This window comes from Zeus faber, assembly GCF_960531495.2.
Source record: "Zeus faber genome assembly, chromosome: 16".
NCBI classification, from domain to species: Eukaryota; Metazoa; Chordata; class Actinopteri; order Zeiformes; family Zeidae; genus Zeus; species Zeus faber.
In genome coordinates, this window is record NC_137202.1 from 15,593,948 (window position 1) to 15,609,105 (window position 15,158).

The following is a 15,158-nucleotide window of genomic DNA, read 5'->3' on the forward strand; positions in this document are numbered from 1 at the left end:
TCCTCAACCGGATGCTTAATCCCAGGAAGGAATGCTGAACCCATACCCAATTGGCTCAAAGAAGTCTTGTGCCGTTCTGCAAGACAGTTAAAAGTCTTGCTCTTCCAGGTGAAGAGTATCACAACTCCAAAAAACATGGTTGTGGTGTCGTCAACTCCTTTATTTTAACCAGTCTCTTTGGTAGCGAGTGTAGTTCTAAAACACAGGCTATTCAATGGCCGGCTGCTTTGACTGTGATTTATTTATTTTTTTTTCAATTTTCATTCATTCATTTCATTTTTTTGAACAGAACCGAGTGCTGGAGCGCTTGAGGCCTTAAGCTGCTCCAAGGTGCAGAGTTCAGCAGTTTCAAAGTTTCCTCTTGCTTGAGGAGATGAACATTGGGATGGATCAACCTCGATCTTTTTGCAAGCGTGTATGAGCTGGGTGTGTCCACGCAGTTTAGCGCCAGTCCACTGCTACCGGCCGTGTTCACCAGCCGTTCATCTCTAAACAGCTAGATCGTCCGCTCTGGTTCGACTGCTGGATCCGCTGGTTTTACTTAATCGGCGTTTGTCCTTCCGGGACAGTCCTCCGTTCTGACCGGGTAGCGAGTCCACCGGGCCTCGGTTTTTCATCTGAGGACACCCTGCCTCACTGCTGTAGCAGCTGGCTTCACTTCTCTGGAAGCCGCCATCTTGGATCTGACTGTAGTCGGCGCTCTGGCCTCCGTGCTGGTAGCAGCTCATCTGCAGAAAGTTTTCCTCCACGGCGGCAGCCATCTTGTGCATCTCGGCGACCATGTTCTCCGAGTTCTGCTGGTTGGCCAATCGATGGTGGGGAAACGGCAGCGGCAGGAAGTGGGGAGAGCCGATTATGCACTGGCTGAAGTCTGGGGGTGAGGTTGACGCTGGCGCTGGGAGTTGCCTTGGAGTGTCAACGGGGACAATGTTTCTCCTTTTGGTGAAAATACGCCTGAGACAGAGAATGCAGTTGCATTAAACAAAATTGGGTTGGAAGTTGGGTTCATGTCACTGGATAACAATATCCACTTTAACGTGAAACGAGGGGCAACAGAATGGTTTTCAACCAATTTCAAATCAGGACTAGTGAAACCGACTGTAAAACGACTGATATCATCAGCAAAGCCTAACAATGTGGAGGGTTAGAAAGTGGGCAGGCGGGGCTCCGAGAAACAGACCCAGATTAGGGACAGGTGGGAGGGTTTTGAAAATGTCCGGAGGGATCAGTGGAGAAGTCCAATCAGTATCCAGAGGAGATGAGGTCTTCTGCAGTGTTCTGCGCCTATGATGGTTGCAGCAACTCAGTCTGCCTCCTGTATCTCCATACACACAAGGAAACACGCGCACACACACACACACACACACACACACACACACACACACACACACACACACTCCAACATTAGCACACACGCACACATAGTCTTCCCACCTGAAGAAGTGTCTCCATGCCAGGTGCTGGAGCTCCAGCACGCTGAGCGCCAGGGAGACCGCCGACACCGCCAGCATGAAGACGATGAAGACGTTCTTCTCCGTCGGCCTGGAGATGTAGCAGTTGACTGGGTGGGGACATGGCCAGGCCTGGAGGACGGAGGATGAGAGACCGGGGGAGGGGGAAGGAAGCGCCAGAGAAGCAAGAGAAGGATAAAGAAAGGGGAGAAAGAGAGAAGGGAAAGAAACAACTGTATTATTATTATGATTATTATAATTAGCCGCCTATACACACACAGACACACACTGTTTTTTAGATTTCATGACATACAGTAGAGTTTGTCAAAAGGGCTGCGACATTTATTTTCTATATGTTCCGCGGTATAACATTGTTACAGCATTTGGATTTACAAAAACATTTTACGCCCAAATTAGATGTGTTTTCCTTTTTGCTGCTTCTGCAAGAGATTTCTTGGATTTCTTTGGGGGGGGGGGGAAGAGATAAACCAATAACTAGAGAATTTCAGAACTCTTGTATTATTGTATTTTAAAAGCCCAACCAGCGTTACTTCATACAATGCTGCACTGCCAAACCCTAACACGATGTTATAATGACTAGTAGATATTATTATTAAACAGTGATGTGCGTTTGCTCTGTTTCTACCTGGCAGACGTAGAGAGGGTGGAGGAAGATTCCATAGAGGAAGTACTGCAGACACAGGAACACCACCTGTCCACAGACACACGTTTATGTCGTTTATACACTGTACATACAGTGAGATTATGGTGTCATTCAACCTGTTTGGAAACTTTTGGAGAGATTTTAACAAACAATGTGGCCCACACCCGGTTCCCCATCGAAGACATTTTGAACGTTGAGGTGGCATTAGGTTTCCAGTTGGTGTTATTTCGTGGTTAGTGTTTTACCTCCATGACGCTGCGTATCAAGATGCTGAGGATGTAGGTCTGCAGCAGAGGCCCCCTCAGGCGGACTCGCCCCATCACCATGGCCTCACCCCTCGCCGTCGTCTCCGCCTTCTCTGCCGTCTTTTCCCCCCCTCCTCCTCCCCCTTCATCTCCTCCCCCGCCGGGGTCCGCCTCGCCCTCCTTCTCGCTCTCCTCCTCCCTGCTCCTCTTCTCTTCCCTGCGCACCGTGTGCATGGCGTGGCCCATGTAGATGAGGCTCGGCGTGGACACAAACACGATCTGCAGGACCTGAGGCGTCGGAGGCGGTGGTGGGGTGTTCATGAGGTAAAGCGACATTGCTGACCGGGAATGAAGACAATTACGCACGATCGTACTGGAGGAAGATGGTGGTCTACTCCAATGTATTCTGCTCTGCTTATTTATTCAACTTCATTTGTTTCTACTCAACTTAATTCTACTATATTCAAGTCAGCTATATTCTACTCTACTCTATTACATTGAATCAACATTTTATTCTTCTCCATTCTACTCTACTTGATTTTACTCTATTCTAATTTACTGTATTCTACTTAACTCAACTCCATTCTGTTGCCTTCAACTCTGCTATGTTTTATTCAACTCAATTTTATTTTTTTATTCTTTAAAAAAAAAAATGTTTTATTCTACTCTATTCTACTCTGCTATATTCTACTGCTACTATATTTTACTCAAACAGATTCAACTCTATTAATTTAGCTCTACTGTATTCAATTCCTACTCAACTTATTCAACTTTTCTTAATTTTACTCCATTCTATAAACTCTGTTCTACAACTACTGCTACTCAACTTTATTATATCCTACTCTATTATCTTCAACTCAACTCTATTCAATGCATGCGACTACATTTTATTAAACTGTATTGAATGATATTTGTCTTTATTCCACTCTACTCTCTCAGTCTCCCCACTTGGCGTATTACCCAGTATCGTATGTGGGCGATGGGGAAGGCCCGGTCGTAGCAGACGTTCTCGCAGCCGGGCTGCTCCGTGTCGCAGGTGAAGTCTTCCTGTTCGTCACCCCACGATGACTCAGCCGCTGTGCCGAGGACCAGGATGCGGAAGATGAACAGCACGGTCAGCCACACCTGGGGAAATATACATTTTGATATCACTCACAGATATTCAAGGGCTGTGTGTGTCAGAGTGTGTGTGTGTGTGTGTGTGTGTGTGCGTGTGTGCGTGCGTGGGTGCGTGCGCGCACGTGCGTGTAAGTTACCTTGCCGACGGAGGTAGAATGTTCCTGTACTTCCTCCAAAAAATTTCCTAGAAGGCTCCAGTCGGCCATCTCAGCGCAATCAGGGGCTCAAGTCAAGGCCTCCTCGACACCTCTGACCAAAGAGCCAGACAAGACACAGCGTATTAACAGCTGGGAAAAAAATCCTGGTGGGAAAACGTTGCTTGCGTAAGTGGGAATTGTCCCACTTACTGTTCATTTGCCCAGTTTTTTTCGAAGAACTGAACATGTTTATCTCCATTTTTGAGGAAGACAGCGACCACAGATCACAATCTGTTGACAGTATTGCTCTTCAGGGATCAGTGCCTTCTATGCCGTAGTTGTTTAAAAAATAATTCATGAATTGATTGTCCATCAGGTATGTTGATAATAAAGATGTGGCTTGCTTTGGACTCAAGAAATCAAATATTCATGAAGTATGGCTTATTGTAAAGTTGTCAGAATCGTCACTTATAATGATGTAAGATGGAATTCCAAATAAGGGCATATTCGTCACAGCCAGGCATGGTTTAGCGTCCGGTTTCCCCGTTCTCCGATACAGAGAAGTGCAGGAATAGGTTCTATGGACCACATAACAACTCAGGGTGAAGAGTTTTTAATGCTGAAAATCAATATTCCCCTTTTAGGGAGCAGCTTGTCTTTTGAGGGCGAACCTCGACAACCATTGTATAATTCCTATTCTGCTACGTCCTTATTTGGCACGGGCAGCAATGTGATTTTGGTTGCATCACAGCTAATGTGACGACCCCTGAGCACTTGGTGCAATGCCAACCAAAACTAATCACATCACCGGTCACAGTCTTAGTCACAAGAGTAAAATGTCAAATACAGTCTGTTGTATGCCATCTGTTATATGTCCAATCACAACTTGATTTTTTATTTGCTATTTGAACAGTCTGCACAGACTTTGGCCTTTGTGTGAGTGGTAGGGTAGGGGTTAAATCTTAAATATGTATCTACCAGGAGCCATTGTTGACCGATGCCATAAAAAAACTCAAGTGCCCATGTTTTAGTTGGGCCAGCGATTTGGTTCCCACACCCCCGCCGTCTGACTCTGGGAAGGAAATCTAGACATCTAGAGTAAACACTGCCACCGAAATAGCACAGTGACGTACTCAAATACTCCCACTCCCTTTTATTAACACATATCTATCTATCTATCTATCTATCTATCTATCTATCTATCTATCTATCTATCTATCTATCTATCTATCTATCTATCTGTCTGTCTGTCTGTCTGTCTGTCTGTCTTTCTGACTATCTATCTATCTATCTATCTGTCCACCTCGCCCACGGCTTCCTATCCCTACTACTCCTCAATTACTAGCACTTCTTTTACAACTACCACTGTGTTATTTGGACTTCTATGACTCTGGCCTTCAGAGTCTGTCCTTCGTACGGAGCAGAAGTGTTTTGCTTTGCTTTCGGCTTTGCTTCTCCTTTTCATCTCAGTACCATTTTTTTCCTGCTGCAACAGCGGCTCCATCTAACGACTGGACACAAATTTTACACTACGATGGCAATTTGATACCAACAGGCAGAGCCCAGCGCCCTGAGATCTGTGATGCAACCGACTGGCCTGCATTACCATCATGGCATAGCGCCTCTTGAACCCCTGTCCTTGGTAGGACACAACCATGGACAGCTGCAAAAGGGAAAACTAGCACGAAACCGCCCGACAGCCAAGTGTGCAACTGGGGAACAGAGTTTCTCCGCTGTTGCAGGACCCTGGATCTCTGTCTGATGACCTGGATAACCTCTCGTCTTCACACAGCAAGGTAAAGACGGAGAGTACCTTGGAAAGTAAAAGGCTGCAGAAAAAGCTAAAGACTTGGCCCCCAAAATCTGATGTCTGGTGACTCTGCTGTAAAAGATGTAAGAAGCACCAAAACACCAAAATACTCTGCTTTTCCTCACTGACATGACAGAAAGAATCCTGCATATCTTGGCTGCACAACCAACCGGGAAGAAAATCATAGTGCACATAGCGATCAATGATGTTGCGAAACAACAGTCTGAAGTACTGAAACAAGACTTTATTGATCTGCTGAACACAGTCAGCTCCTTGAATGCTGAGGTGTTTGCCAATGGCCGTCCACTGCCTCGGAAGACGAGTTGAGAGGTTCAGCAGATTTTTGGCGCTGAACACATGGCTTTCAGCTACATGTATCGCCCATTCAGTGCAATTTATTGCCGAGCTTTCTGAGCCAAGAGGAAGAGGAGTCTCCACCTCACTCACCAACAACGGCTTGTGCACCTTCCTAATCCCCCCCAAAACCCATCCAGGTCACCATACTCTCTAGCCATTGCCCCCCCCAGAGTTCACCGACCGGATGGAAAGTGCAGGTCGCTGCTGGGACCCGACTAATCCCCACCCTACTCCTACGTTCTTTTCTCTTAACCCTCCTCAGCGTCCACCTCCACCATTGGCACAACTGTCACAGTTACGACGCCCACAAACCCCGCCTCCACAACGCCATCAGAATCATCCTCTGTCTCCCCAGCCCGATAAAAGCACAGCGCGTCCAATTATTTGTGTACAAAATACAGCAAGCTCTGACTGATCTCTGCTGGGCCCAGGCTGCAAGGCTAATGGGACTCATGACTCTTCCCAGAACAAGCCAGGGCCCTGTGTGAAGGTAGCTTCCTCTATTTCTGTTTTGATAAGTAATAGAAAAAGAATGGTAAATCTGCTAAGATACAGGAAGCACCAAACCCATTCAGCAAATTTAACAAATTCAGCATGCATTCCTCGTCAGCCACAGCCTGTCCCGAAAACCTGGGAAGTTAATGTTTTAATGCACTTAATCTTGCTTTATTAAACGTTAGGTCTTTGGTAGAGAAAACATTTTTAATTTATGATTTTATTTTCAAGCACAGCCTTGATTTTAGGTTTTAAACTGAAACTTGGTGAGACCAAGATAACTGTGCAGCTGTTCTTATTGAGTCAACCCCTCCAAACTTCAGTTTTATGAGTGAAGCTAGAGTGCATAAGAAAGGAGGTGGAGTGGCCGTTCTGTTTAATGATTCCCTCAAAGGAAAGCAGATACTTGTGGAAATTTTGCTTCGATTGAATAAGTGGCTCTTCAGGTGAATTCCTCCTCTCGAGCTACGATCCTAAATATTTACTATATTTAATATTTGCTTTCTATAATCTGTATTGACTTTGGTTGTGTAGTTATTGTTGGTTTGTTTTAACATCCATGTTGACAACCCTAACCCAAGGACAAAGGGACCAAAGTACTGTGTTGTGTTCTTGATAACTATGGACTCACACACAACAAGGGCCACACTCTTGACCCATCTCCAAGGGTCTGAACATTTCTAAGATGGTGGTGACTGATGTTGCTCTCTCTAATCATTCCGGTGTTTTCTTTGAGAGTACTATCTCCGGGCACACAAATGTTCAAACAGAGGTGTGGCACTGTCGCCTACCACCCGCCACCCAAGTGGTGTTTCAGGGACCTCCTGCACAGAGGCACAGAAGACGAGAGTGGGCCAGCTGGAATTAGCCCAGGAGCAGATAGCATGTGTCATGACAGGGGTTCCTATCCTGAGTGTGTGTGGGGATGGGGTTTTTTACCTGCTGCTCTTTAGATCAGCCAACGAGCAACAGGTATGCAGCCACTCTGACCCCACTCACCTAGATCTAGGTCAGGTGTGGCTGCTCAAAGAACACCAACCCCACATCACAAGAGGTAATCACGAAAAGGTATATCGCTGAAAAACACCAGTAAAATATTTATACAGGCTTTCTCTTCCACACTTGCCCTCTCTTGGGTCTCAGTCAATGAGCTTGTAGATCATTTCAATTCTAAGATGACAAATGTGGTGGAACTTTCTGCCACAGTACTACACTGGTTTACATCCTACTTAAAAGACAGGGACTACTTTGTGTCTATAGGTAATTACACATCTGAGCGGGAAAAAAATAAAATACAGAGTTCCTCAAGGCTCCATTCTGGGGCCCCTTCTGTTTAACATCTACATGCTCCCACGGGCTCAGATTTTGGAAAACAAGAAAGTATGTTACCATAATTACGCAGATGACACACAAATTGACACGACCATATCACCAGAGGACTATGGTCCATTACAATCACTGAGCAAGTGCATTGAACAAATCAATGATTGGATGTGCCAGAATTTTCTCCAATTAAACAAAAACAAAACCAAAGTAATTGTTTTCGGAGCCAAGGAAGAACGGCTTACAAGTCAGCGCTCAGCTTCAATCGGTCATGTTAAAAAAGCACAAACCAAAGCCAGAAATCTTAGTGTGGTCATGGACTCGGACCTACGTTTCAACAGTCACAATAAAACAATTACAAAGTCAGCCTACGATCACCTTAAGAACATATCAATGATTAAAGGACTTATGTCTCAGCAGAATTTGGAAAAACCTGTCCATGCATTCATCTTTAGCAGACTAGACCACTGTAACGGTGTCTTTACGGGGCAACCAAAAAGATGGATCAGACAGCTGCAGTTGATTCAGAACGCTGCTGCTCGAGTCCTCGCTAAGACCAAGAAAGTCGATTATATCGCTCCAGTCCTCAGATCTTTACGCTGGCTTCCTCTCCGTCAAAGAATTGATTTCAAATTTCAGGGCTGCTGCAACTCTCACCTCTTTTAAGTCAAGGCTGAAGACTGTTTGTTTGCCACTGCCTTTTACTAAACTAAAATATATTAATTTCTTGCACAGCACTGTCACTTTTACTTGATTTTATGCATTGTATTTCTTAACTTTATAACGTGTTCTTCCTTTTTCAGTATGTTTATTTTGCACTACGCATTCTATATATTCTATTTTTTAACTTTTGGCATTTTATGTCTTTTAATAGTGTGTTTTTTTGGCACTTTCTCTTCGTGCCTGTTATGTTTTATGTAAAGCATTTTGAAATGTGCTATAATATAAACAAATAACAAAAATAACAAATAACAAATAAACTTGCTTTGCCTTGCCTTACCACGGCTACTACTACCACTAATACCCCTCAATTACTAGTATTACTACTACTACTACAACTACAAATACCACTACTACTTGCACTTTAGTTACTACTACTACTACTACTACTACTACTGTTTCATTACTAGCACTAGCACAAATACTACTATACTATTATTTTCACTTCAATTATCACCACTACTACTACTCATTAAATAATAGTGCTACTTCACTACTATTACTACTACTACTACTACATTTGCACTTCAGTTATTACCAATGCTACTACTACTCATTAATTATAGTACTACTACTACAACGACTACTGCTATTTGCACTTAAATTACCACCACCACTACTACTACAGTACTGCTACTCCTTAATTAATAGTACTAATGTACTACTACTACTACAACTACTACATTTTATTATTGAATTACTACCACTACTTCTACTCCTTAATTAATAGTGTCTGTCTGTCTGTCTGTCTTTCTGTCCTTCGATAAGCTCAACAACCGTTCATCCGATCTACTTTACACTTAGCAGGTGTATTTCTGGGGCCCCAAGGACGTGCAGTGTCGAATTTGGTGCAATTTAGACACACGACACATGTAGAGTAATATAAATAAACTTTTGATAAACAGCGAACAGCGAGGGGCAGAGCTTCAGGTCTCTGCAACTGAGTCGCAAAGGGTGTCTTTCCCCAGTGTATGACTTTAACCAGTAGTTTCATCTTACAGGACTGAATTATTGCGTTGTTTTGTTAAGCTGTCCCATTATAATGTCTTAATAATAGATATTGATAGACATATTATTGCAGTGTTGTCCTTAAACATAATTACCTTTGCTTCCATTTCCTTTCCTTCACAAGAGAGCACTCTGAAGTAGCCCTCAGCAGAACGTACTAAACAAAAAGGCACTTTCTAAACAGTGACGGCGCTCTCTTTTCTAACACTTGCAGTCACAGCAGTTAACAAAGACACCCAAACATCCTAAACTCAGCCCACACAAACCTCATCCGTCCCATTTAATTTCATGCAACGAAGACATAAAAAAAATGAAATAATATGAAAATATTTTTTTTCCGCCATCATATTGCAAATAAGACAAATACGGCATCATATTCCAAATTCGACTTTTCAAAGGCACTTATTCAACTGCTGCAGCAGTATCTTTTTTTTTTTCCTGTCAAAATGATAATTATTTTGAGAACAGTGCTCTGGATTGTGCTTTTGGACGTACCTCCAGGACTCTTTTTTTTTTAGAGCCACTTTGTGTGAGCACTTGCATAAAACATCCCTTGAAACAGATTCAGTTCCCACCATTCAAGTGTTTATGAGCAGTTAAACATAATTAATTTGTGTGTGTGTGTGTGTGTGTGTGTGTGTGTGTGTGTGTGTGTGTGTGTGTGTGTGTGTGTGTGTGTGGGTGTGTGTGTGTGTCTGTGTGTGTGTGTGTGTGTGTGTGTGTGTGTGTGTGTCTGTGTGTGTGTGTGTGTGTGTGTGTGTGTAATAAAAATTAAAAAAAAACACAGGCACACACATAAACACACTTTCTGACTCATAAAGACACTCACAATTACATTTCGATTTTCTAACACACACAGCATTGTAACAGTTTTCAATCATAATTTGAGCTTTACATCGGTCCACCCTGCGTTTTGGTTTGGTTCCATTGTTCTGGTGGCCGTGCACTGACAGGCGGCCTCAAACAATCCACGCACAGGGAGGTTTTTGACAAACAGCCCGAACACTTTCTTACAGCGGGTCTGCAACAACTCTAGCAAAAGGTCACACCCAAATCGAGCCGCAGACACACTTCATCACCAACCATTTTTGCCCTGCTCACGTATCCTGGGATCGTGGGTCCACCATAGAGGTGGCCCATGGCTTGGCCAAAATTATATTTATCGTTTAAAGGTTAAAGGAATAAAAAGCCATAAAGTATTACATTTTTTTTTTTAAACCTGTGCTGTCAGCATCCTGGACATCCAACACAGAGTTTTTGTGCCATTGCATCTAGGAGAGAGTAAGTCTGCAAGTGGACACCCTTCTCAACCTGCAATGCAACTCTTTATTCATTCTCAAATCATTAAGGACTGCTGCAATAACTCTGTCCTTTTGGACGACCTGTAGGTAGACAAGAGCGCAGTTTTGTTGTTACACAGAAGCACCCGCCAGTCCCCCTCTTTGGAGAACGATCTTAGCATGTTTTGGTATCAACAACTAATCATCATTACTACTCCAAGAGGGGGGAATCCCCACCGGTGAGACAAATAGACATAAAACCCAACATGTACAGGGAAAAACGTAAACATTAAAACATCAGACGACAAGTATCCACAAAATGGGCAAAATAATTTGGAACTGCAATTGGTCACGTGGCATCTTCCTGTCATAGTTATAGCAGTAAATGAGGAAGCAAAGGAGAGGGATTTAATCAGGAGGATGTTCAGTGGTGTGTTCAAACCAGGTGCTGATGGTGTCTGTGTGTGTGTGTGTGTGTGTGTGTGTGTGTGTGTGTGTGTGTGTGTGTGTGTGTGTGCGTGCGTGCGTGCGTGCGTGCGTGCGTGCGTGCGTGCCTGTGCCTGCGTGTGTGTGCGCGTGTGTGTGTGTGTGTGATGTATCCACCAGTAAGTGCACAGGACACCCAATAAGTTGGGGTGTATGAGGTCTGAATTATATATCGCAGTGCCTCCAAGCAGCAGATACGTATACACTCTACAACCACAGGAAAGCCACGAGCACCATGCCCTGTATCCACAGAAGACCAACCAGACCTTAGGGAAGCCAGGAGCCCGCAGAGCAACACCCACGCACGGCCCCCGAGGAGCATAAACCAGTCCCAGAGGGCGCGAGTAGACCCTGCACCCCCTGAGTGTACACGTACAACCCACCCCACGTGCAGGCATAAGACACTCCCGTCTTGGGCACATAACCCAGGCCCCGGACGCCATGCACGGACCACGGGCCAAGAGCCAAGTCCTGCACTGACGGACCGACACCCGAATTGAGCCCCATGCCCACCAACGCCCCGCGCAACGGTCAGGCCCGCCAAACCGCAACCGGCTCAATGCCCCAACCGGCCACAAGCCCCAAGCGCCCAACCACGTAGCCGAATGAGCACGACCCGGATATCATATATGTATATAAGTTAAAAAAAATCTGCGGCATGTTGCACGCCACTACTGGCAAGAAATAGTACCGCCACCAGTGTGTCGTAACTGAGTTGGAACAAACACTTTTTTGTTTTCGTGACAGGCTTAAGGCTACCCATTACAAATCGATGTGTTGCATTCTCCAAGTAAAATAACCCACAGATAGATATACTGCGATAAATTATTATAATTGCCAAATTGTTTGCATTTGTGAACAATTTGGTTATTATGAGACAAAATCAAGCCATCATTTTTTAAATATGAGGACTGAGAGGCTAAATATACTGTAGTTACTGAGCCATGATATTAACTTTAATTCAAAGGACATTCAATGATTTATAAGGGAATATTGTCCTTCTTTATTACAGCAGTTTTCAAACTTCTTATAATGAATGATGCTGTAATCCATGGATAGTATAATGAAGACTACATATTTTTAAGGATATTTCTGCATATTTACTTGGCCTGAAAATAATCAATCAATAATACTGCTTGGTAAACATATGACCTTACTTTTATTGTTATTTAAGGGAAGAAAAAGCAGTAACTAGACATGCATTGAGTTTGAGTGTGTAAATATGAAGATGCAATGTTCTATACAGTCCACAAACATCAAACCAAGCATCATCTGATTTTTTTAGTTACAGTGTCTCCCCTAATCTACCACCACCTTAACACCAAAGACATGAAAATAATATTTTCATAAAAGCTTTCCGACTATGGAGATTTGGGCCTCTGATGTTTTCTTCGAGATATCATGCCTTTAGAACAGTGGTCTCAAACTCAAGCGACCTGTGGGCCACGGGCCAGGTTGTCTTCTTCTAGAGGGGCCGTGTTGAACTTCAAGGGAAAAACGGCCTGTTTTTTTGTTGTTTTTTGTTTCTCTTCCGCATATCACTGAACTCGTAGTCCTGTTAGAAATAGCTCTCTTAAGATGTATTAAATTTTGTTTTATATTCAGAAAAAAACATTCAGTACATTTGTGTGGATTCATTGAGCATTGTGATTTAAAAAAAAATATTTGCGGGGCCAGATTTATCAATATATTATCACCAGGTAGCGGGCCACATTACATTGTCTTGCCGGCCGGATGTGGCCCCCGGGCCTGTAGTTTCAGACCCCTGCTTTAGGATGTGGATGCCATTTGCGTCTTTAAGAGTGACCTATTTAAAGAAGATCTAAAATTCCAGCACGGTACAGTTAAATATAAATATTCTGAGGACATAAAAAAAAATGAATAATTGAGAGTTTCTTTCATTGACGCCGGACCAGAGAAAGTACTCAGAGTACGTACAGCAGTTTGTATGTACTGACCTTTTTAATCAAGTATCATTGAGATTTTTATTCATCACAGATCAGACCCGCTGGTGTGCTCCTTGGCTTTGTTAGCATAATAAATTGGAAACAGTACTTTCTTTCTATCCAGAACTGAGTAAGGAAATTGTTAATTTATGCCGAAGGGTTTCCCTGACAAATATATGCTGCGCTATGTACTCAAATTTGGCAACTATTCAACAGGGTCCCGTCCGTTCTGCCAAGTGATTGTGCGTCAGACGCCGTGTGCTCTTGGGAAAGTTGTTCATTTTAAGATTTCCTCTGCGGGGTTCATTTCTCATCACACTTTTCATGGGTTCCTCTGGTTGTTCCTTGTTTGATTGAGAATCATTTGGAAAATAAGGTCAACTCTCATAGATCTTGTAGGGAAATGCAAGTGATTCTCTCAGCTGACTGCACAAGATTGGGGCCGCGTCTCATTACTCTTCTTTTTGCATTTGCTGACAATGGCTTTAGGTTCTGCTACTTCAGAATGCAAAGTATCTATCTAGTCTATCTATCTAAGTATCTATCTAGTATCGATCCATCCTACTATCTCAATTGGTATAATTTTCAGCCTATTTTCAGTTAGAACTACAAAGCAGCAACTTATTATTATTATTTTTTTCCTTAAAATGACAGAACCATTTTCATGGTACACTGACTTGAGCAAGTACCAAGAATGGCACCTCTCTCATCCCCCCCACCCCCCAAACGCCTGTCCTTGCACTCTGTAACTTTGGTGTGTGGGTATGAAACCACGAGAAGAGTGCCTTGTGCATTACAGCCCTACGCCACTTACTTGATGTTCTGGTAATTTCTTTGCCTGGTAAAATTGACAAAAAAACAAACAAAAAAACCCTTGACTCGCACGTGCAAGATGATCTGCCGGATCGAGCACATCTGGTACCTAGATATCAGGGGCGCCCGTCCCTCCCCGCGCCCTCTCCCCCCGTGGCTCCGGGAAACGGCGAGGTCTGTGCAAGCGGCACTATAACCTAGGGGTGCATTATAGCTGCGTTTGTAAACATAGTCTGTTATTGAAATGTGACCGATAAGGTTCAAATTTGTTTGGCAAAAGAAATTATTTTTTGAAAACCGGAGCGAGCTTCACGACAGTGGTGTAAAAGTGCAATAGAACTCAGAAACTGTAGGGGCGGCAAATCCCAAATACCAAAAGTAACATAGTGTTGCTTTGAAGGATAGGTTTGCTCTGCTTTCCTTTGAAAAAAATGGGAAGCTCACATTGGCCCAGGTATACTTGAGGGTCACATTTTAAAATTTGACATTCTTTCACATATTTTCACATAATATGACAGTGTAGAATCAGCTTCAAAACAAGGTATTGGTTGTGGGAATCTAGAAAATATTTTGGAAGCTATGAAGTATTAGAGATGAAGGTTTTGGAAACAGAAGTTATGACAAATCAGCCTTTAAAATTTTAGAAGCATTTCCACACTTTTGCAGCAAAAATACCCATTAACCAACATTATGAGTGCTTTAAATGGTGGCATCTGGATAGTGTTGTACTCCTTTAATAAGATAATGTTGAATGTGTTTTTCTGAAATAATATTTGAATCAATTTACAAAAAAATATTGGAAAATGCATAATTCAATTTAAACCTTAAATTTTAAGTTTAAGTTCATTTTATTTCATTCTAAATTCATGGTTACTATACTAGCATGACCCCTCTATTGTTCTGTAACTTTCGAAATTCACATTTCCTGCATTTATTGTTTTATAACAAAGATCTTTTAGAACAATGAGTTCAGATTGCGTGCATGAAAACTATCAGGAAACAGCAATTCCCAGAATGCAGATGGCGGGGTCCTCCCACCCGTTTCCATTGTCAGAATTGTTGTTTTCTGGGAGCTCCCCGCGCCGCCGCCTCCCGCTACCAGTTCTGCATTATAATTGAGAGCGTCTGCCACCTTCTTCTCATAATCCAGAACAACATGGAGATGATATCGTACTTAGTGTGTATAATCTCTGGGTGCATTGCAATGTCATCTCACTACATATATGTACGCTCGTATGTACAGTATACGTATGTATGTGACAAATAAACATCTTGAAGCTTGAGTCTTGAATATGTTTTCACTG

The 15,158-nt window shown here is 43.2% G+C and overlaps 1 protein-coding gene across 1 annotated transcript in view; it reads right to left on the minus strand.

The window, feature by feature from the left end:
- Positions 1-152: 152 nt before the first annotated feature.
- Positions 153-15,158, minus strand: part of LOC307242225 (gap junction alpha-5 protein-like) — a 16,393-nt gene continuing 1,387 nt past the window's right edge. Inside the window, exons 3-8 of the mRNA XM_080016594.1 lie at positions 3,617-3,728; positions 3,321-3,485; positions 2,361-2,648; positions 2,098-2,163; positions 1,435-1,583; positions 153-954 (exon numbers count right to left, since the gene is read on the minus strand). Coding sequence (XP_079872720.1) covers positions 489-954; positions 1,435-1,583; positions 2,098-2,163; positions 2,361-2,648; positions 3,321-3,485; positions 3,617-3,685 — 1,203 coding nt within the window. The 5' untranslated portion in view covers positions 3,686-3,728 and the 3' untranslated portion in view covers positions 153-488. The remainder of the gene's footprint in view (positions 955-1,434; positions 1,584-2,097; positions 2,164-2,360; positions 2,649-3,320; positions 3,486-3,616; positions 3,729-15,158) is intronic.